The 21415-nt window shown below is 43.0% G+C and overlaps 1 protein-coding gene across 1 annotated transcript in view; it reads right to left on the minus strand.

The window, feature by feature from the left end:
• Positions 1 to 21415, minus strand: part of LOC115473204 (collagen alpha-1(XXVII) chain B-like) — a 252306-nt gene that overhangs the window by 56752 nt on the left and 174139 nt on the right. Inside the window, exons 38-44 of the mRNA XM_030207971.1 lie at positions 20997 to 21050; positions 20527 to 20634; positions 15073 to 15126; positions 10848 to 10901; positions 7809 to 7865; positions 7554 to 7607; positions 5591 to 5644 (exon numbers count right to left, since the gene is read on the minus strand). Of these exons, the coding sequence (XP_030063831.1) occupies positions 5591 to 5644; positions 7554 to 7607; positions 7809 to 7865; positions 10848 to 10901; positions 15073 to 15126; positions 20527 to 20634; positions 20997 to 21050 (435 nt within the window). The remainder of the gene's footprint in view (positions 1 to 5590; positions 5645 to 7553; positions 7608 to 7808; positions 7866 to 10847; positions 10902 to 15072; positions 15127 to 20526; positions 20635 to 20996; positions 21051 to 21415) is intronic.

Here is a 21415-nt window from a genome sequence, read left to right on the forward strand (position 1 = left end):
GACACAAATCAGGAGATGGCCGGCGATCTCATGAACCCGGCCAAATCAGTATAATCGAAAGCCGATTTTGGCCGGGTTCAACTGCTTTCCGTTGCAGAGCCGGCGAAATATCAAGGGGGCGTGTCGGTAGGGTAGTGAAGGCGGGACGGGGGCGTGCTCACGAGATATCTGGCTTCGCCTGATAATGGAAAAAAAAGCCAGGCTTGACAAGCATTTCGCCAGCTTTACTTGGTCCCTTTTTTTTCACGACCAAGCTTCAAAAAGGGGCCCCAACTGACCAGATGACCACCAACCCCCTCCCACCCAAAAAAACCCCTTTTTTACCAGCCTCTATGCCAGCCTCAAATGTCATACCCAGCTCCCTGACAGCAGTATGCAGGTCCCTGGAGCAGTTTTTAGTGGATGCAGTGCACTTCAGTCAGGTGGACCCAGGCCCATCCCCCCCCACCTGTTACACTTGTGGTGGTAAATTGAAGCCCTCCAAAACCCACTGTACCCACATGTAGGCGCCCCCCTTCACCCCTTAGGGCTATGGTAATGGTGTGGGGAGTGGGTTTGGGGGGGATTTGGGGGGCTAAACAACCAAGGGAAGGGAGCTATGCACCTGGGAGCTATTTTTAAAATTTTTTTTTTTAATTTTTAGAAGTGCCCGGTTGGTGTCCTGGCATGTGAGGGGGGCCAGTGCACTACAAATGCTGGCTCCTCCCATGACCAAATGCCTTGGATTTTGCCAGGTTTGAGATCGCCGGCATTATTTTCCATTATGGCCGAAAGCCGATGCCGGCCATCTCAAACACGGTGAACTCGGACATTTGGCTGGGCCCAACCGTATTAGCAAAGAAAAAGATGGCTGGCCATCTTTTTCGAAAATACGGTTGGCTCCGCCCACTTCTGGCCCTGAAGATGGCCGGCGCCGTTCGATTATGCCCCTCTATGTTACTATGAAATACGGGAGATGAAATGGAGTGTTATTTCATTCTAATGCACCCAGATTCAATGTTAGCTCAAGGTGCATTACATTAAGGTATAACAGACAACTGGATAGGCATAGAGTTATCTCCAAGTTTGGCTGCAGCTGTCCATCTGTAGCAGTGGTATACAGCAGGAAAGGACAGGAAGGAGTGTTGGTGGTGGCTTGTCTGCCATATGAAACATAGTAACATAGTAGATGACGGTAGAAAAAGACCTGCATGGTCCATCCAGTCTGCCCAACAAGATAAACTCATATGTGTATACCTTACCTTGATTTGTACCTGCCTTTTTCAGGGCACAGACCATACAAGTCTGCCCAGCAGTATTTCCCACCTCTCAACCACCAGTCCCGCCTTCCATCACCGGCTCTGACACAGACCGTAAAAGTCTACCCTCCACTATCCTCGCCTCCCAACCACCAACCTCTCTTCCCCCACCTGCTCCGCCACCCAATTTCGGCTAAGCTTCTGAGGATCCATTCCTACTGCACAGGATTCCTTTATGCATATCCCACGCATGTTTGAATTCCGTTACCGTTTTCATCTCCACCACCTTCCGCGGAAGGGCATTCCAAGCATCCACCACCCTCTCCATGAAAAAATACTTCCTGACATCTTTTTTGAGTCTGCCCCCCTTCAATCTCATTTCATGTCCTCTCGTTCTACCGCCTTCCCATCTCCAGAAAAGATTTATTTGCGGATTAATACCTTTCAAGTATTTGAACGTCTGTATCATATCACCCCTGTTCCTACTACTACTACTACTATTTAGCATTTCTATAGCGCTACAAGGCATACGCAGCGCTGTACAAACATAGAAGAAAGACAGTCCCTGCTCTTTCCTCCAGGGTATACACGTTCAGGTCAGCAAGTCTTTGCTCATACGTCTTGGAATGCAAATCCCATACCATTCTCGTAGCTTTTCTTTGCACCGCTTCCATTTTTTTAAACATCTTTCGCAAGGTACGGCCTCCAAAACTGAACACAATACTCCAGGTGGGGCCTCATCAATGACTTGTACAGGGGCATCAACACTTCTTTTCTTCTGCTGATCACACCTCTCTCTATACAGCCTAGCAACCTTCTCGCTACGGCCACCGCCTTGTCACACTGTTTCGTCGCCTTCAGATCCTCGGATACTATCACCCCAAGATCCCTCTCCCCCTCAGTACCTATCAGACTCTCACCGCCTAACACATAAGTCTCTCGTGGGTTTCTACTCCCTAAATCCATCACTTTGCATTTCTTCGCATTGAATTTTAATTGCCAAAACTCAGACCATTCTTCTAGCTTCCTCAGATCCCTTTTCATGCTTTCCACTCCCTCCCGGGTGTCCACTCTGTTGCAAATCTTAGTATCATCTGCAAATAGGCAAACTTTACCTTCTAACCCTTCGGCAATGTCACTCACAAATATATTGAACAGAATCGGCCCCAGCACCGATCCCTGAGGCACTCCACTACTCACCTTTCCCTCCTCCGAGCGAACTCCATTTACCACCACCCTCTGTCGTCTGTCCGTCAACCAGTTCCTAATCCAGTTCACCACTTCGGGACCTATCTTCAGTCCATCTAGTTTATTTAAGAGCCTCCTGTGGGGAACCGTGTCACAAGCTTTGCTAAAATCTAAGTAGCACGTCGATGATTTAATTCTCCAGTTACCCAATCAAAGAATTCAATGAGATTCGTTTGGCACGATTTCCCTCTGGTAAAACCATACACGGCAACCAGAAATCCTTAAAAAAATTATTGGTGCCACCCATATACCCCTAACCTCCATCAAAAAAACAAAAAACCTCCTACCACCTATGATTCTTTTAAAAATGCTGGTGTCACCCAGCACCCTTCCACCCTCCCCCTTACCTGTTCTCCCTTGGCTCTATTGGAGGCTGGAGTGATCCCCAGCTGTGCATGTCCCAGTAGATGTGTTTTCCAAATTGTGCCACCTGAGCATTTAGTGACAGTCTCATGATATACCACTAGGGGTCAGGCTGCTAATTAAGGAAGAGTTCCCTTATTTGATAGTCTGACCCCTCGTGATACTACCGCAAGACAACCTCTAAAGCAGCACCATTTTGGAAGAGGCAGTCACTAGAACAGGAACAACCAGGGATTCCTCCTGCTCCAACTCGATCCCATGTAGAGCAGATATAGTGGGTGAGGTGAAAAGATCAGAGGGAGGAATGCCACCGGATTGTGGGAGTGCTGAGGGAGGAGAGAAGTGGTCCTAGGGCTGGCATTTTAAAAAAGGCATTAGAGGTGGGGACTTTTTTGGGACATCATATCCTGACTCTAGAAGCCCACTATCTGCATTGCTATGGGTAGGGACACGTGATATTATGGGCTATAAAATTTACTGTGGCATTCACTACTCCTTAGTACTGAAGTATTGTGGGTTCGTGAATCATATGGTAAATTTTCCTGTGGAAAAATAGTGCATAAATGTGCCATTTTACCAGTGGCGTAGGCAGACTGCCAATTTTGGATGGGCCTGAACCCAAAGTGGGTGGGCACAAAATTTTCTCTCTACCCCCCTCCCCCAGCAAAATTTAGTCACGCTAATCAGATGCATTTGTCACACAGGGTAAAGTGCTGCTTTTCAGTGCATCAGATTTCAGAAAATTTATTTAATAGCCTAACACCCTTTTCAGTGAGCTTTCAGAGGCCAAAACCTCCTGCCTCAGGTCAGTATAATGCTGTTACAGTATCCTCGCCTGACCTAAGGAAGGAAGTATTGGTCTCTGAAACTTCATTAACACAGGTACCATATTACTTTATCCTAAATTAAAATAAAATTATTTTCTTTACCTTTCTTGTATGGCCATTTACTTTTTCTCATTGTGTCGCTCCCAGTCTCTAGATTCTGCTTTCCTTCGTTTTCGCTTAACTCTTCTGCCACGGTTTACTGGCCATTTCTCATTTTTCTCTCCTTTTTCTTTGCTTTCTTCAATATTTTTCTGCCTCTCTCTCTCTCTGTCCTGATTTAATTCATTCTTACTATCCATTCTTTAATTTCCTTCATCTACTTATGGCTTTTCATCTTTTTCTCACCCTTGTTCTCCCCATGCCCCTTCCTCTTATTCTCCAGTCTTTCACTACTCTCCTTTTCCATCCAGCAGCTCTCTTCTTTCTCTCCCCATCCTTCCAGTCTCCCCTCTCTCGCCCCATCCTTCCAGTAGTCTTCCCTCTTTCTTTCTGCATCCTTCCGTCCAGTGTCACCTCTTTCTCCCTACCCTTCCATCCAGCGTCTTCCCTCTTTCTCTCCCATCCATCTACCCTCTCTCCTGATCCTTCCATCTAATGTCTCTCTCTCCCTCTTTCTAACCAGTGTCTCTGTATCACTCTACCCTTTTCTGTTCAGTGTCCCTTCTCTCTCCCCATCCTTCCATCTGTTTTCCCTCTCTCTCCCCATCCTTCCATCTGTTTTCCCTCTCTCTCTGCCATCCTTCCATCTGTTTTCTATCTTTTCTCCCCATCCTTCCATCTATTTTTCCTTTCTCCCCATCCTTCCATGTTTTCCCTCTTTCTCTGCCATCCTTCCATCTGTTTTCCCTCTTTTCTCCCCATCCTTCCATGTTTTCCCTCTTTCTCCCCATCCTTCCATGTTTTCCCTCTTTCTCTGCCATCCTTCCATGTTTTCCCTCATTCTCTGCCATCCTTCCATCTGTTTTCCCTCTTTTTCTCCCCATTCTTCCATGTTTTCCCTCTTTTCTTCAACGAGGCCCGCCCTGCATGCCAGCGCCAGCCCCAGCTCCCATTGCCGGCCACTGCTGCTTTTCCTGTTGAGCAGCAGGGCCGGCGCTACAAAAAGAAGAAGCGCTAACGGCGCTAAGGAAGACAAAAAATGTTTAAAAAAAAAAAAAAAGCGCGGCACCGGCAGACAATGTCTAGGCAGCCTTGAGGCATTGGCTGCTGGCTCGCAGGCTCCTCCCCTCTCCTACGTCACTGCAGTGATGTAGGAGACGGGAGGAGCCTGCGAGCCAGCAGCCAATGCCTCAAGGCTGCCTAGACAGTGTCTGCCGGTGCCGCGCCTTTTTTTTAAAAAACATTTTTCGTCTTCCTTAGCGCCGTTAGCGCTTCTTCTTTTTGTAGCACCGGCCCTGCTGCTCAACAGGAAAAGCAGCAGTGGCCGGCAATGGGTGCTGGGGCTGGCACTTGGCGGGCCTGGGCCGAAATTGGGTGGGCCTGGGCCCAGCCAGACCCACCCGTAGCTACGCCCCTGCATTTTACAATGAATTAGTACACTGGCTGATGCAGAGTGAATTGATTTTTTTTAAGGTCACAAGGAGAATGAGTAGAACTTGACCCTGGCTTCCCTTGTTCTCTGCCCACTGATCCAACCACTAGGCCCCTGCTATTCAACCATCTCTTGAAGGCATAATCTAGGTGGTTGGGTTTTCAGGATCACCACAACAAATATGCATGAGTTAGATCTGCATACGCCTCCATTCTCCAATATATGCAAATTTATCTCATATATATATATATATTCACTATGGTAATCTTGCAAATCTAATTGTCTAGAAGAGGTTACTCCTTCATTCCACAATAAACACAGAGGGAAATTTCCCTTCATCCCTGTATAAACTACTAAGATGAAGTAGAAAGGGTTTATCTTACAATCAAACCTTGTTGTCCAGGGTTTCCTCTGCTTCCTTCCAGACCCTCTTGACCCTTCAAAAGAGAGATGCAATAAATTATTGTACATATTTTCCTTAAAAGTGTTGGGGGTGTAAGACAGATCCTAGAGATTCTATATAAAGAAGTACAGTGTATATTAATATAGTAGAGATAAAATGTATTTATTTATAAATATTTATTATTTGCTAATCCTCTCAGTTCTAACAACTAGAAAGAACCACAGGAAACATGAACAATTACATAAATAATACATAAGTATTGCCACACTGGGACAGACCAAAGGTCCATCAAGCCCAGCATCCTGTCTCCAACAGTGGCCAATCCAGGTCACAAATACCTGACAAGAGCCCAAAAAAGTTCAATACATTTTATGCTGCTTATCCCAGGAATAAGCAGTGGATTCTCACCAAGTCATTTTACAGAAGACAAACAATATTAAACTTCTGAAAAAATAACTAAAAACATGAAAAACATGATTAAAATCATGCATAAAATATCCACTGTCACCCTTTCTAAATTTAAGAAATTCATTCTTTAAGAGAAATTCAAGAGGTGAAGTGTTCCATCAGGCAGGGCCTGCAACTGCAAAAGAGTGGCAGTGAGTCTCTGCTTGGACAACCTGTTTCACTGTTGACAGCCAACGGTGTCACACCCCTCACCTGGATCAGGAAACCGGTAGAGTCCTACAGCATTCCATGCCTAAAGTGTTGCGAGTCTTTACTTCCTGGTTGCTGCAAGTAGCCCTAGATGGGGTGCCGATAGATGATCTCACTTCCTGGCTAAGGGATATTTAAGAAAGTGCTCTACACTTCATCAGTGCTTCTGCAACAGGCTTCTAGAGTTGTACTTCTCCAGTGTTCATTGCCTGGCCAGTTCCAGTCTTCCAGCCCTGCTTATTCCAGTCTCCAGCCTTGCTGTTCTGCTACTCCCTGACCGTGACTCTGTTGGGCCAGCCCCCAAGGGCTCTTTTAAGAGCCACTAGACTGTTCCAGACATGTGCCAACCAGTCCCCCCAAGGGATCTTAAGAGCCAACACCAAGGGCTCTTTTAACAGCCAACTTCTAGACCACCCCTGTTGTGTTCCAGACAGTCTGCTAGGCACCACCTAGTCCTATGCTCCAGATAATATGAGTCAGGTCCTGCCTTCTCCAGCTTCTGGACTCTGCCAGATGGTCCCGTCAGCAGCTGTCAACGAGGGCCTGCACAGTGCTTACGCCATACAAGACTCATCTTCCCCAACAGTGACAATGGCCACTGTCCTTCAGATGAAGTAAGCAGCTTGAATAAAGATAAGACTTGATTTCAGATAACTTGGCACCATATCATGTAATGCCTTAAATATAAAACTATTTTGAACATTTTTTCAAATTGATTAATAGAGACTCAAATTCTATTACAGATAAAAGCTCTTAGTTTTATCTGCCAACACCCTATCCCCCCCCCTTTACAAAGCCACATATTATTATTATTTGTGGCATTTGTATCCCACATTTTCCCACGAGTTTGCAGGCTCAATGTGGCTTACATTATACCGTAATGGCGATCGCCATTTCCGGAAAGAAATTACAAGTAGTATTGCATTAAACGGAAGACACATACATAGTGGTGTTATATTGAAGTTCCTGAATTGTATAGTGAGTAATAACAATAGGTTAATTAGCTGTGTCAAGTTCGTATCCTGTATTAGAAATGAGTTAGTAGAGCAAGGATTGCTTTTATCACAATGAGTGTTTAAATGGAGCACAGAATGACATGTAAAAAAGAGAAAAATAGCAAGTGTGATGATTATTTTGTGGACAAAATAAGACCAAAATTGGCCTGTGTTAGTACTTAAGAATATTCTATGAGCACATTAAAAATTTTTTTTTAGAAGAAATTAGTAAAGTTTACAAATATGGAAAACTTTTGAATAATATGGGATTTGCATATAGGGGAGACTTACAACATAGCCAGGATCTCCCTGTTCTCCTCTTGTCCCTGGGTCACCAACAGTTCCCTATAAGGAAAACAAATGAGAACAGAAATAAAATGCTAAGATTTCAGTCTATTTCATTGATGACTCTAGAATGTACAATGTGAATCACAGTATTACATTACAATGTACTCATGTTCAAAAAGCTAGAGAATTAATGCAAAGAAATAAGAATGCATCAAGTATAGGAGAGAAGCAGGTGAAGAGCTTGGGAAAACATCTTACTCTGTCTCCAGGAAGTCCACGGAGGCCCTCCATTTTCCCATCATCCCCTTGCTCTCCCTGTAGGAATTTAATACTAGTATTAACATAAAGAGTATACCATGGATTACTGCATCCTGCAATTAGGGAGTAAGTTTATAATAGCGTACCTATAAAACATTTCCAAATAGTAGAATAATATTGTCCAACATCAATTACAACTTTAGAGCTCAATACACAACATATCACAAGTAAACTCTAAAAATGATTTTATACATTGGAATGAACCTGAAGCAATCAAGCAATCATTTCTTTCTCAGCCTTTAGCAAAGCCTTCATCACTTATCCACAATTTTCTAAAATAAATAAATAAATAATAAAAAAAAAAAAAAAAAAAAAAATATATATATATATATATCTCCCCCACTCTGAATATCCCTGGTTAGCAGATAGTCAGTTATATCAGCTGATATAACCAGCTATCCGCCGATTTTTAAACCGGGTTTCGTGGCAATATTTGGTCACATGAAAACCTAAATAAACCGGACAAAAGAGAGGGAACGAAGTACAAACTAAAGTCCAAACAAAAAAAACCGCACCACGGGCCTTTAAAAATGGAACACAGTTTTTTAATGAATGAGCCTTGACAAAAAGACCCGACACGGGCCGTGTTTCGGTGACTAGCACCTGCGTCAGGAGTCACAGTGATGACATGGAAAACTTGGGGAATAACTGGAATATATTCCTCTACAATATATTATTCCTTATCCCACGTCTCATATAGTAAAAGCTACAAAGCACCAAGGCACTTTCACTTTCTGGATACAGAAAGTGAAAGTGCCTTGGTGCTTTGTAGCTTTCACTATATGAGACTTAGGTTGTGAGCCCTCCTGGGACAGGGAAAAATACCCAACGTACCTGAATGTAACCACTGAAAAAGGTGTGAGCAAAATAAAAATTAAATATATATTGTTATACTGCCAAAATTATCCATTTGAAATGGGGGGGGGGGGGGGGCAAGATTTAGTATTATTCCGGAGGCAGAGATACCTATGGGGCTCATTCAAAAAGAAAAATGGCATAAAGTGCCATTTGGATGTTTTTCTCTGCACATAGTCATCAATTTCACTATGGATTTTAGAGCAGGTTCTACACCGGCAGATCCTGTTCTACAGTACTGAAGGAATTTCACATGTCCCGACTTGGATGTCTGATTTCCCATTTGAATGTTCTTTCTAAAATGCTGTTCTACGAGGGGCATTTTCGAAAGTGTGTCTACGTCCGACTTTGGACGTTTAAAGCATTCAAACCTGAATAGGAAAGAAGTTCGTTTCCAAACAAGAAACACATCTTTTTTGTTGTTTTGGACATTTTGGGCCCTGTTTACTAAGGTGCGCTAGTGTTTTTAGTATGCACTAACGCTAAAGACACCAATATATCCCTATGAGTGTCTCTAGTGTTAGTGCGCAATAAAGTTTTAGCACATGTTAAAAATAATAGCACGCCTATAGCACGGCATAGTAAACAGGGCCCTTTGGTTTTTTGGTCCACGTTTGTAAAAAAAAACCAAAAAAAACCCCCAAATTAGTGCAAGATGTAGAGATTCATGCCACTGGGATGTAAGAGGAGCCAGCATTTTTAGCAGACTGGTTCCCCAGACATCCCAGGAGAGCAATGGGGAACCCTAAAGGGCACATCTGTGCACTTCATAAAAGTGCTCCCAGGTATACATCTCACCTTTGCTCCCTTATCTTGTTCCCTGTGCCCTCCAAAACCCACTACCCCCCCCCCCACACCACTGTACACCACTACAATAGCCCTTATGGGTGAAGGGGCATCTATAAGTGGGTACAGTAGGGTTTTGGTGACTTTGGGAGGGGGGGGGGTCACAGTTTCCACCACAAGTGTGATAGGTAGAGAGAGATAGAGACCTGAGCCCCCCACTTCATAATGCACTGCACCAACCACTACACTACTCCAGGAACCTGCATGCTGCTCTAATAGACCTGACTTGAACATCTGAGGCTGGTAAGTCATATTTTTATTCACATTTTTTGGGTTAGAAGGGGGTCAGTGACCACTGGAGGGGAATTGGGGAGTCATTTCTGATTTCCTCCAGTGGTCATCTGGTCATTTACGGCACTTTTTTATGCCTTATTTGTTATAAAAACAGGTCTAGCTCAAAACGTCTTACTTTTAGTCCTGGACGGTTTTTTTTTTGTTCTATTATGGCTTAACATCCCGCCCTTAGCATGCCTCCCACACACCCCCTTGAGATGGACATACTGCAGAAGAACAAAGAAAAACGTCTGAAAAATAGGTTTCGAAAATACATTAAAATGTCCAAATGTTGCTTTATGCCACTTTTTAGACATTTTTCTCTTTCGAAAATGAGCCCCAGAGTGTCTTTATAAAATACCAGTAGAAATCTTGCAGGAATTGCTTCTATGAACATATAAACATAAGAATAGCCATACTGGGTCAGACCAATGTTTACGTTTATGGTTGTTTATGTTTATTCACAAACTTGATATACCGCTAAACAGAATCTGATCAAAGCAGTTTACAATATTATAAAATTCTTAAAGAACAATCCAGGTCACCTGGCAGAAAAACCCAAATAGCAGCAACATTCCATGCTACCAATCCTGGGACAAGCAGTGGCTTCCCCCATGTCTATCTCAAGAACAGACTATGGTCTTTTCCTCCAGGAACTTGTTCAAACTTTTATTAAACCCAGATACACTAACCACTGTTACCACATATCCTCCGGCAACGAGTTCTAGAGCTTAACTATTCACTAAGTGAAAAAATAACTCCTCCCATTTGTTTTAAAGGCATGGAGATTAGCAGACATATATGTTAGCATGTACATTATACAGACATTTTATAAAATACGTGTGAAAATCAGGACTCCGCCCAAACTGTGCACCTCAGCATGCCTAGTATACCAGTACACACTGACTTGCATCGTGAGTATTTCGAGGCATGACTCAGTTTTTTAAAAGCCCACTCACATGTGAAACTGACATAAAATTACCCTCACTCTGTATTAACAATTACCTTCTCGCCTTTCTGTCCAGGTGGTCCAATAGGACCTTGCGATCCTACATGTCCCTGTTGAAAAGAGAGACTGTTTTATGAGTATAATACATTGTATGAGTGTAACATTTTCTCATCACATTCTGTGTGTTTGTTTTCTTAATCACTAATGTGTCTAAGGGGGGGGGGGGGGAGTTATCAAGCTGCATTTGGGGCTCTAAGTTGTGTTATTTGCCCCTTAAAGTGCACTAATGCCACTTAAATTAACAAAACTAAGTTGTCGCGGGCTATATATTAATGAGAGGCAAAAAATGCAAATGCATGTAAAGCAGCTACTTATTATGTAAATTCTTTAATACAACTAGTAGTGAACATCACAAGTCACTTTATAGTTGGAACCCCCCCCCCTCCTCCCAGCAAAAAGCGGGAATTATTTTACTGTCTCAGGAGTTACAGGCCACAAAGCCATGGACTGATGCTCCTGGGATGAAACTTAAAGGGGCCAGCAACCTTTACAAATACTGGTACCTGAGCGCCCCCCCCCCCCCCCCCAGCCATAAAGCTCCTTATACGGCCACCCCCCCCAACACAAGATCCCCTAATAATGCCACCAAACCTAAGGCCCCCCCCAAACTGGTGGTGCCCCCACATAGTGAAACTCCTATCCAGTTGTAACCACCTCCATCAGAAGGCCCCCCTCAAGTCATGCCCCTGCATCCAGGCCTCTGCTGGACCCCTAGGCATATCTCAAATCATCCCTGGGGATCCAGTAGGGATCAGCAAGAGCAATCTCCACTTATTCCTGCCCTTGCAAGCATTGTGATTCAAAATGGCACCAATGACCCCTAGCAGTAGTCTCATGGTACTACCGTTAGGGATAATTGGCCCACTAGATTCAAGGGATGATTTTAGGTATTCCCAGGGTGATGAGGTGGGGGGGGGGGGGCTTTGGTAGGGGTGTTACATCCAGCTGAGAGGTTTCACTTCTTGGGGGCACCTCAAACCTGGAGGGCCTTAGGTTTGAGAGCACTATCTGTTTTAGGGTGGGCCATATGAGGAGCCTTGTGGTTGGGGGAGGGGGTGCTGGGATACTGGTATTTGTAAAGGTTGCTGGTTCCTTTAAGATTTGGTCCAGGAGCATCAGGCCACGGCTTGGAAGCCTGATGCTCTCAGGCTGCTGGAACAAGCCTGCTTGCAAGGTGGCTATTAAGCAACATTGTTCATTTACCGTGGGAGTCGGAGAACTGGTACTGAAATACCACAGGTTGGCGACTATTGTGGTAAATCAAAGTGTGGTGGTGGTAAAAGCCTGCCTTGAAAACTATTCCCCTAAGTCTAGAAATCTGAGTAACAAAACCTAAATATAAAAAGAACGGACAAGGTCTTCCAGTATAGACCTGGTGAATGAAAATATTGCTTCCTGAACACAAAGAAGTAGTACACTGCAAGTCACTGAAGGGGTTGTTTACATAGCTGTAGTAAGCCCAATGTGGGCTTACCACACACTAAAATGGAACTACCGCTGGCCCAACACGGTTGCCAGTAGTAGTTCCGGCTGGAGTGTGCACCATTTTCAGCGTTCCGGAACTTTTTCTCTCTCTCGCATGGTGCTAACCTGGTGGTAAATCAAGCATCACCATGACTACCACTGAGTTATCGTGGCAGCCCTTACCGCCACCTCAGTGGTTGGCGGTAAGGGCTCCCTCCCACATGGGCACACAGTAAGGGTTATCTTACAGCATGGCTTTTTTTTTGGGGGGGGGGGGGGGCTTTTTACCCGCTGTGGTAAAAAGGGCCTCCACCGCTACTGCAGGGTCCTTGTCCACGCAGCTTAGTAAAAGGACCCCTCAACTTTCAGTCTAAGTACAGACTAAATCTAATTCCTATTACAAGGCAACAGAGCACAGCACTGTATCATCTTAGGTTTTAACATCATCAGTATTTGATGAGTTTTTAATTGGAGATCAATGGAAAATTATTTTGTGCCAGAGAAGGAAAAATGATTTTCTCAAGGGTCTAGAGTTCTGTGACTGCACTAGTTGGTAGCAGCTCAGAAGATGCTTGCTGGGGTTGGTTTGTAAAGGACAAAACATTTTCAAAGCTGTCATACCTCAGATTCCAAAGAGATAAAATGTATCTATCCCTATTTTTAGGAAACTACTACAGCCATCAAAGGTTCTGAAACAATCTATGAATATCTGAATCTTGCCACATGATTTTGTCCCTAATGCAAATAGTTTCTTCCTATTTTCATTTACTATTTTTAAAAAATGTTTTATTTAGGGTTTAATATATTCATTTTTGAAAGTAATTGAGGTTTTGTTTAACTTTAAAGTTTGCTTTGTGTCAGCTGAGGGAAACAAGTGTAGTGGAAGTATGGATACTGGCTTACTTTCATGCATGGAGGAGCAGGCCTAGGCAAGGTTGCCAGGTGGGCGGTTTTAACGCCCAATTGGGCGGGTTTTCGCCAGCGGCGGCGGGAAAATTTCGCCGGCCGCGGGATGCGGTTTTTTTGGGCGGTTTTCCCGTCGCTGCTGTGCGAGTTCGGCGGTTTTTTCCGGGGCTTCTTTTGGTCCAATTCGATCCAATAGAAGCTTTTCCGAGGCTTCTATTGGTCCAATTTGGCCCAATAGAAGCTTTTCCGGGGCTTCCATTGGTCCAAATTGGACCAATAGAAGCCTTTCAGGGGCGGGGTTGACGTCAGGGATGATGTAAGGGGCGGGATTAGTGACATGGGAGGCGGTGTTAGTGACACGGGGGGCGGGGTTCGGTGACGCGGAAGACGGGGATTGGCTACGGTAGGGTTTACGGCTAGTTTCGGGCTGGGAAAATTTTTCCCAGCTGGCAACCCTGGGCCTAGGGCTTAGAGTACAGCCTTGACAGTCAGGGGCACTCGGTTCAAATCCTACTGCTATCCCCTATGATCTTGGGAAAGTCACTTTACCCTCCATGGTCTCAGGTACAAAATTGGATTGTGAGCCCTCTAAGGACAGGAAAACACATGGAGGTGTATTTTCAAAGCATTTAGACTTACAAAGTATCATAGTAACCTATGCATCTTTGTAAGCCTAAGCGTTTTGGAAATGAGCCCTCTAGTGTACTTGAATGGTAAATCACCTCGGGCTACTATTGAAAAAGGTCTGAGCAAAATCTAATTAAACAAAATAAATACAAAAGCAACTGGTCCATCAGTAAGCATTACCTCACAAAATCAAACAGAACGCTACTTGAAGGCATTAGACAAGTTACCCTACCTCCTATGAGGTAGTACTTCTCTTCCTGGAGACAAAATACAGGCAGTATCATTCTCTTTATCTTTACACATCTTATTCATTTATTAGGATTTATTTACCGCCTTTTTGAAGAATTCACTCAGGGCGGTGTACAGTAAGAATAAATGAAACATGAGCAATAGGCAATTATAGCAGTAAAAATATTCAAATAACAATACAAAGTATGGCATAGTATACTACTTACAATGTCAACACAATACGTAACAGAATATTTTAATTGACAGTGAAGGGTATAAGCAAAGATGGAACATATAGATAGGTAAAAGAGTAAGATGTGTTAGAGGGTTAGGGGTCCTTTTACTAAAGTGCACTGAAAAATGGTCTGCAGTGGTGTAGGCACGGGTTTTGGGTGCACACAGATCCAGTTTTTGGTGCGCCTGCAAAAAATTCCTTTTTAAAATTTCTGCCAAAAATGGACATGCAGCAAAATAAAAATTGCCGCGTGGCCATTTTGGTTCTGAGACCTTATCGCCAGCCATTGACGTAGCAGTAATGCCTCTTGTGTTAACCATACGGTAATCGCCTACATGCGTCAAGTTGGAGTTACCGCCCAATTTTCACTGTGCGTCAGAATATTTTCAGGACACAGCTCAATTCTATAGCCTAAGTCCTCAAAATACTCCAGACCCGTATATGAGATATTCAATATCAGCCAGCATAGCTCCATGCATACAGCAAACAACCCCTGCTTCTATACCCTGGCAAATGATTACCACCACCAAAATGCCAACTGCCCAAACTTTTTAAATGGAAGCCTTCTACAAGTCTATTTTGTCTTAAGTGTTTTAGTCCCATTTCTCTCTATTTCTTTGTCAGTCTTCCTTCTTCTTTCAATTACCTGGCCCTGCAGGCTAGATTCCCTTTAAATTACAAGTCTCAGCAAGCTTCTTCCAAGAGTGATATTAAGTCGCATACATCAAAGTCAGAACAGTATCTTTAAATGTTGCTTTTACCTGATACCCAAGTAATCCGGGCTCTCCCTGAATACCCATTCTCCCTGGAGGACCCTATGAGAATCAGCAAAACAGGGAGAATTGTTTCAAGAGATGGTAGTCAAAAATGGCATATTTCCTATGTACTCAATGGTCATCATGCTTAGATATACAGAACAAAATCATTACACAGTTTAGTTTGTGATAAATATAATGTACAACTTGCTTGAGATTTTTGACCAAGTGAGGTAAAAGGTTCTGGAAGATACATCATTTAACAACTATTAGCCAGTTAGACTTAGATTCTCCACCTCTTACTTCAGGAAGTAAGCACCAAGAAATTCATCTCCACTTTATCTGCCGACTACTTCCAAGTGAACTGAACTGACTGCTATTGGAAATAATATGCTGGGTTCAATGGACTGTTGGTATAAGCTGGCATAACAACTCTTATACTCTTATACTCTCTCTCTCTCTCCCTACAGTTAGGTTTCTTATAGTCCGCTAGTTCCATTTGTATAGTTCAAAGCCGATTACAGCAAGAATATAGATCACAATTGGGCTTATTTTCGAAAGAGAAGGATGCCCATCTTTCGACATAAATTGGAAGATGGGCATCCTTTCTCATAGGATTGTCCAAATCGGTATAATCGAAAGCTGATTTTGGACGTCCCCAACTGCTTTCCGTCGCAGGGACGGCCAAAGTTCAAGGGGCGTATCAGAGGCGTAGTAAAGGCGGCACTTGGGCATGCCTAACACTAGGACGTCCTCGACCCATAATCGAAAGAAACAAGGTCGTCCCTGACAAACATTTGGACATCTTTACCTGGTCGTGTTTTTCTTATGACCAAGGCACAAAAAGGTGCCTGAACTGACCAGATGACCACCGAAGAGACTTGGGGATGACCTCCCCTTACTCCCCCAGTGGTCACTAACCCCCTCCCACCCTCAAATAAATCTTTAAAAATATTGATTGCCACCCTCAGATGTCATACTCAGGTCCATCACAGCAGTATGCAGGTACCTGGAACAGTTTTAGTGGGTGCAGTGCACGTCAGGCAGGTGGACCCAGGCCCATCCCCCCCTACCTGTTACATTTGTGGAGGAAACAGCAAGCCCTCCAAAACCTACCAGAAACCCACTGTACCCACATCTAGGTGCCCCCCTTCACCCATAAGGGCTATGGTAATGGTGTACAGTTGTGGGTAGTAGGTTTTGGGGGGATCGGCACACAAGGTAAGGGAGCTATGTACCTGGGAACAATTTATGAAGTCCACTGCAGTGCCCCATAGGGTGCCCGGTTGGTGTCCTAGCATGTCGGGGGGACCAGTGCACTACAAATGCTGGCTCCTCCCACGACCAAATGGCTTGCATTTGGTCATTTCTGAGATGGACGTCCTTGGTTTCTATTATCGCTGAAAATCAGAAACGACCAAGTCTAGGGATGACCGTCTCTAAGGACAACCAAATTTCAGGATTTGGACATCCCTGACCGTATTATCAAAACAAAAGATGGACGTCCATCTTGTTTCAAAAATATGGGTTTCCCTGCCCCTGGAGGAGGACCTTTTGCGAGGACGTCCTCATCAAAACTTGGACATCCCTTTCGATTACGCTCCTCAATATGTCTAGGATGTAACATAAATTAAAAATTTGGCATAGATAGCAGAAATACTATTCTCTGAATATGCAATTAAGAAATAAAGTCTTTAAATCCTTCTTAAACATATTATAGGTAAATAGAGACTGTAAATTAATGGGTAACAATTGCCAAAAATAAAGTTTTTAAACCCTTCCAAAATAGCACACAAGAAGATCGATTCTTTAGGCTAAGCAGTAAATTGTTCAAAACTTGAGCTGCTTGATAAGAAAAAGAATTCTCCAGAACTTAAAAAAAAAAATCAAATTCCCTTAAAAGATGGACTGATTAAGTCCATCCAATGTAAAGTTCGGCTAGAACTTACCTAGATGAGCAAGAGAGCTGGTGGATAACCTGTAATGATGTTAGGCTATACCAAATCTTAAAAATAATACACGATTTAAAAATTACATGCACTCGCAGAGGAAACCAATCAGAAGTGTAGCCAGGTTGAGGGCACGGAGGGAGCGGACAATGGACTGCTGACAGCACCGGCGCTTAATTTAAACGTGATGGATTGCATCAAAAATAGGCACTGGAGCCATTGGAAGTCCGTTTGGGGGAGTGGCTACTCCCCTGGCGACCCACCTATTTATGCCTCTGAAGTCAATGCAGCTCCCTTAATAGTGGAGACACATGATCAAACTTACTCATTTTGAAAATCATACGGGCTGTTGTATTTTGTAACAATTGCAGATGATTCTGCAATTTCACTGATATACCCAGATACAAAACATTGCAATAAAATATCTCCATTCTTGTATCAGCTTCATTGGCTTCCCCTGTGTTCACATTTTCAGTTCTAAATTTTTATGTTTTGTGTTTAAAACTGTGAATGTATCTGGCTCCATGGTTTATGGTCTCATTACTTTGTTTTCCATCTTGTAGTGAATTATTGCATTGGCAGGGCAATTTGTTATTATACTTTCCGAACTGGACAGATAAATTCTTTACTATAATTTTTGAAAAGTCTTTTACACACATTTGCTGCTCATGAATGGAATAGTCCTTTTTTTTAGATTATTTTATTATACTTTTCAATGTGAGTTGAAGACATCTATTCAGGAAATTCATGACTGTTAAAGATGTGTTAGTCCAGCTTTTTGATTTTGTTTATTGTATATTCCCAGAAACGGCTGGCTATTGTATACTGTAACCTGCTTTGAACCATAGTGAAGAGGATTTGGCAGGATATTAAGTCATTAATGACACAACATAATGTGTGACTTCCATTTGTGATAGTTGTATAGGATAAGGATGTGTTTCACACAGAAAGATTGTATGCAGATTATGTTGCTGTTATTATGTTTTATTATTATTATTATTTAGTAAAATAATTTAATATACTGTCATTTACAGTTAACAGAAAAGAACTCCATTTAGGATAAGAAAGAGTAGTTGAAACACCAGCCACAACCCAAAGATGTATAAGTCCGCAGGCCAACCAGGCCTTACTGTTCAAAAACTCCAAAAGCAGATTGAAAGAAGTGAGATTTTAAAAGAACTTTATTTAAACTTAGGAAACAAAAGTTCTGAACAGATGTGAGAGATGGCAAATTATTCCAGAGGAATGGGGATAAGAAGAAAAAAGCTGAATTATGTATTGACTCAAAACGGGCCAATTTAGGAGATGGGAGAACCAGCCAGTGAGTGTTGAGGGATCGCAATGCACGGGTGAACGTGTAAGGGATGTTAAGGACAATAGATATTGGTTTATGTTTAGATTACTGTAATTTACTTTATTTAGATTTCAAAAATTCAAATAAGCTTGAAACTAAGTAACTGATTTTGTGTCACACCTCCTGAAAACCTCAGATTTACAACAATAAATCTTAAGAAATGTTTAGCAATTGGAACCTCAAACGCCTCCCGATAGGGAAAATACTTACAGTATTCAAACAAACCCTATCAAATCAGGGAGTGAGGTACTATCACTGGTCCCATCTGGGCACATAAGGAAAAAAAAAATCTGAAAAACTCTGAACACAGAGAAAAACAGATGGTTTCAAAACCTTATACCTGAAAAAAAGAGACAGGAAGGTGATAACACAACACCTCTATGTATAAATCACGTGACCCCTGGGTAAACTGCCCAATTACAAAAACAAAAATCCTGTACACTTGACCCTGGTACATACGACCTGGAACCCAGGAGGAGTGGCCTAGTGGTTTGGGTGGTGGACTCTGGTCCTGGGGAACTGAGTTCGATTCCCACTTCAGGCACAGGCAGCTCCTTGTGACTCTGGGCAAGTCACTTAACCCTCCATTGCCCCAGGTACAAATAAGTAAGCCGCATTGAGCCTGCCATGAGTGGGAAACCTTTCAATAAGGGCAAAACCCTAATTTGATGAAAAAGTAAAAAAAGATACTAATACTTATAATTGTGGTGCAAAATGTAGTTCAAGTAGTGGTCAAAGTTGCAATTGCAGGTGTGGTTGTAATCCAGTTGTAATCCAATCCTACTTCGCCTCAACACCACCCAACCGCTAGCCAACCACAAATCTTCCATTAGGGAACTTGCCTCTCAATAGTCCATTTGTCCCATCACATCTTCACTACACCAGTCATGTTCAGGAAATTCATCATTAAAGAGCGCCTTGTTTCGCCTATATGTTGGCTGCGTCAGGAAAGAAACTACTCCTGAAATTAGTCACAAACTCTCAATATTATCTGACATCAAAGATGGCGCTGACGGAGGCTTGTACGACGTGAAATTTAAATCCCCAGCACTTCCGGCCAACCAATCGGACCCGGAAGCTGACGCCACCAATAGCCAAAAAACGTTACGTTCCAACACGCATACTTCAGCTGTCAATCAGAAGTAAGCATTCCATTCGATATTTCTGTTTAAACCATACAGTTCTGTTGTTTTAAGTGTAAAGATCCACTGCTGCTCTTTACACCAGAGGACCTTTTTAATATCTCCCCCTCTCTTGCCCAATTGCACTTGGTCAATCACCGTACATCGAAGTTGGTCAAATTGATGATGAACCTGCTCACAATGGCGTACCATAGGAGCCTCCCATTTAGAATGGGTTATAGAGTGCCAGTGCTCAATGACTCTGGTTTAGATTTGCCAGAGAAGAATGTTTAACAGCTTCAGATGGTTCAAAATGCAGATGCGAGGTTTTGAGTGTGGTGGGTCTTCATGCACATATTACCCCTGTCTTTCACTGGTTGCTGTTTGGAATGCAGACTCAGTTTAAAGCTTGATGCTGGCTTTTAAAATTTTAGTGGGTCTGGGTTATTTATTGTTGAAATGGCAGTGGTATGATCTTCAGCGGTTGTTACATTTGCAGGGTGGTAACTTGGTGGTAGTCCCTGGGCTGTGGTTGCTCATTTGGCTATAGCCTATTTGAGATTCCTTTCTATCAGGAGTTTCTGTATTGTGGAATGTGATTCTACGGGCATGGTATGCTGTACAGGGGCTACTGCAATTTTGGAGACATTTAAATACCTATTTAAAAAAATCTTTATTAGGTGCAGGTTGTGATTGCTGAGTTGAGGGTTTTTAAGCTTCTGGGGGCTGTTCCCACGCTGATATATCTTGCAGTATTATCGTACGTTAATAATTTGTAACTCACTGTGGGTTTATTATAAAGATGAGCTCAACACCAAAGTAAGTAAGTGAGGGTCCAAGGCACGTTAGCGTTTTTAATGCGCCTACAATTAGCGCGTGTGCTAACCATGTAGGCACCTATAGGGATATTGTAGGCGCATACACAGTTAACGTGCATACGTGGTTAACACGCTTTAAAAACGCTAACGCACATATAACGCAGCTTAGTAAACAGGGCCCTAAGTAAGTACATAAATAAATAATGTTCTGTCTTTACCATATATCCCAAAGTTCCTCTGGATCCTTTTAAGCCCTTGCTCCCAATGGGACCTGTGGCTCCTGGATGGCCAAGCTCTCCCAAATGCCCTTGAAAGCCTTTGCTGCCCTGCAAAGCAAAGAAACATATATTTACTGCAGAGCCTAATTCAATCTATATTCACTCAAAGCAAAAATGAACCATGTTGCATAGTAATATTACTCACAGATGGTTAGTTCTTCCTAGATGTTTCTAGAGTACTTATTTGTCAGATGGCTCATAACCAATGCTACTGTTTTATGTTTTGGAAGTTTGACGACAGTGCCTGTATAGGTAAGTTGATATGCTGATCCGGAATAAAGAAGCAACAGGACTATGGGTGGCTGGATGACCCAATCTGCACAGTTGTAAATTCCTAACATAAATGTCACTGCATACATTATGGTGGTTGAGGAGTTATTATAAGCAAGGAAGAACAAGATGTGTTTTACCTTTCTACCTGGTTGGCCTTTTTCACCCTGTTTTCCTGGTTTCCCTTCAGGCCCCTAGGAGACAGAAGAAAAGGAAACTAAGGAGACAATTTTGGAAGGTTTATATGTGTGAAGAGACTATTGTCAAAGAAGAAAGTGAGGTCCAATGAGCGGGTGACACCCAGGATGTTCACACAAAGCCACTTCATTAGTAGTAACCAAAGCAGAGTATGACGAAGGGACTCGAAGGACTCAACACGACCATGATTCAGTAACTGTGCCTTGTGTCAGGAGTCAAGACTGTCAGTTTAGAAATGAAATGAAATCAAATGCTGCAGTGTCTGCATTACATGTACACCACCATCTGATTTCTGGTTTGCTCATTGCTTCAGGGTCTTTTTACTGGCCTAGGAGTCTCAGCCTGTGTGTGTGCACTGGGG

This window comes from Microcaecilia unicolor, chromosome 6 (genome assembly GCF_901765095.1).
Source record: "Microcaecilia unicolor chromosome 6, aMicUni1.1, whole genome shotgun sequence".
NCBI lineage: Eukaryota > Metazoa > Chordata > Amphibia > Gymnophiona > Siphonopidae > Microcaecilia > Microcaecilia unicolor.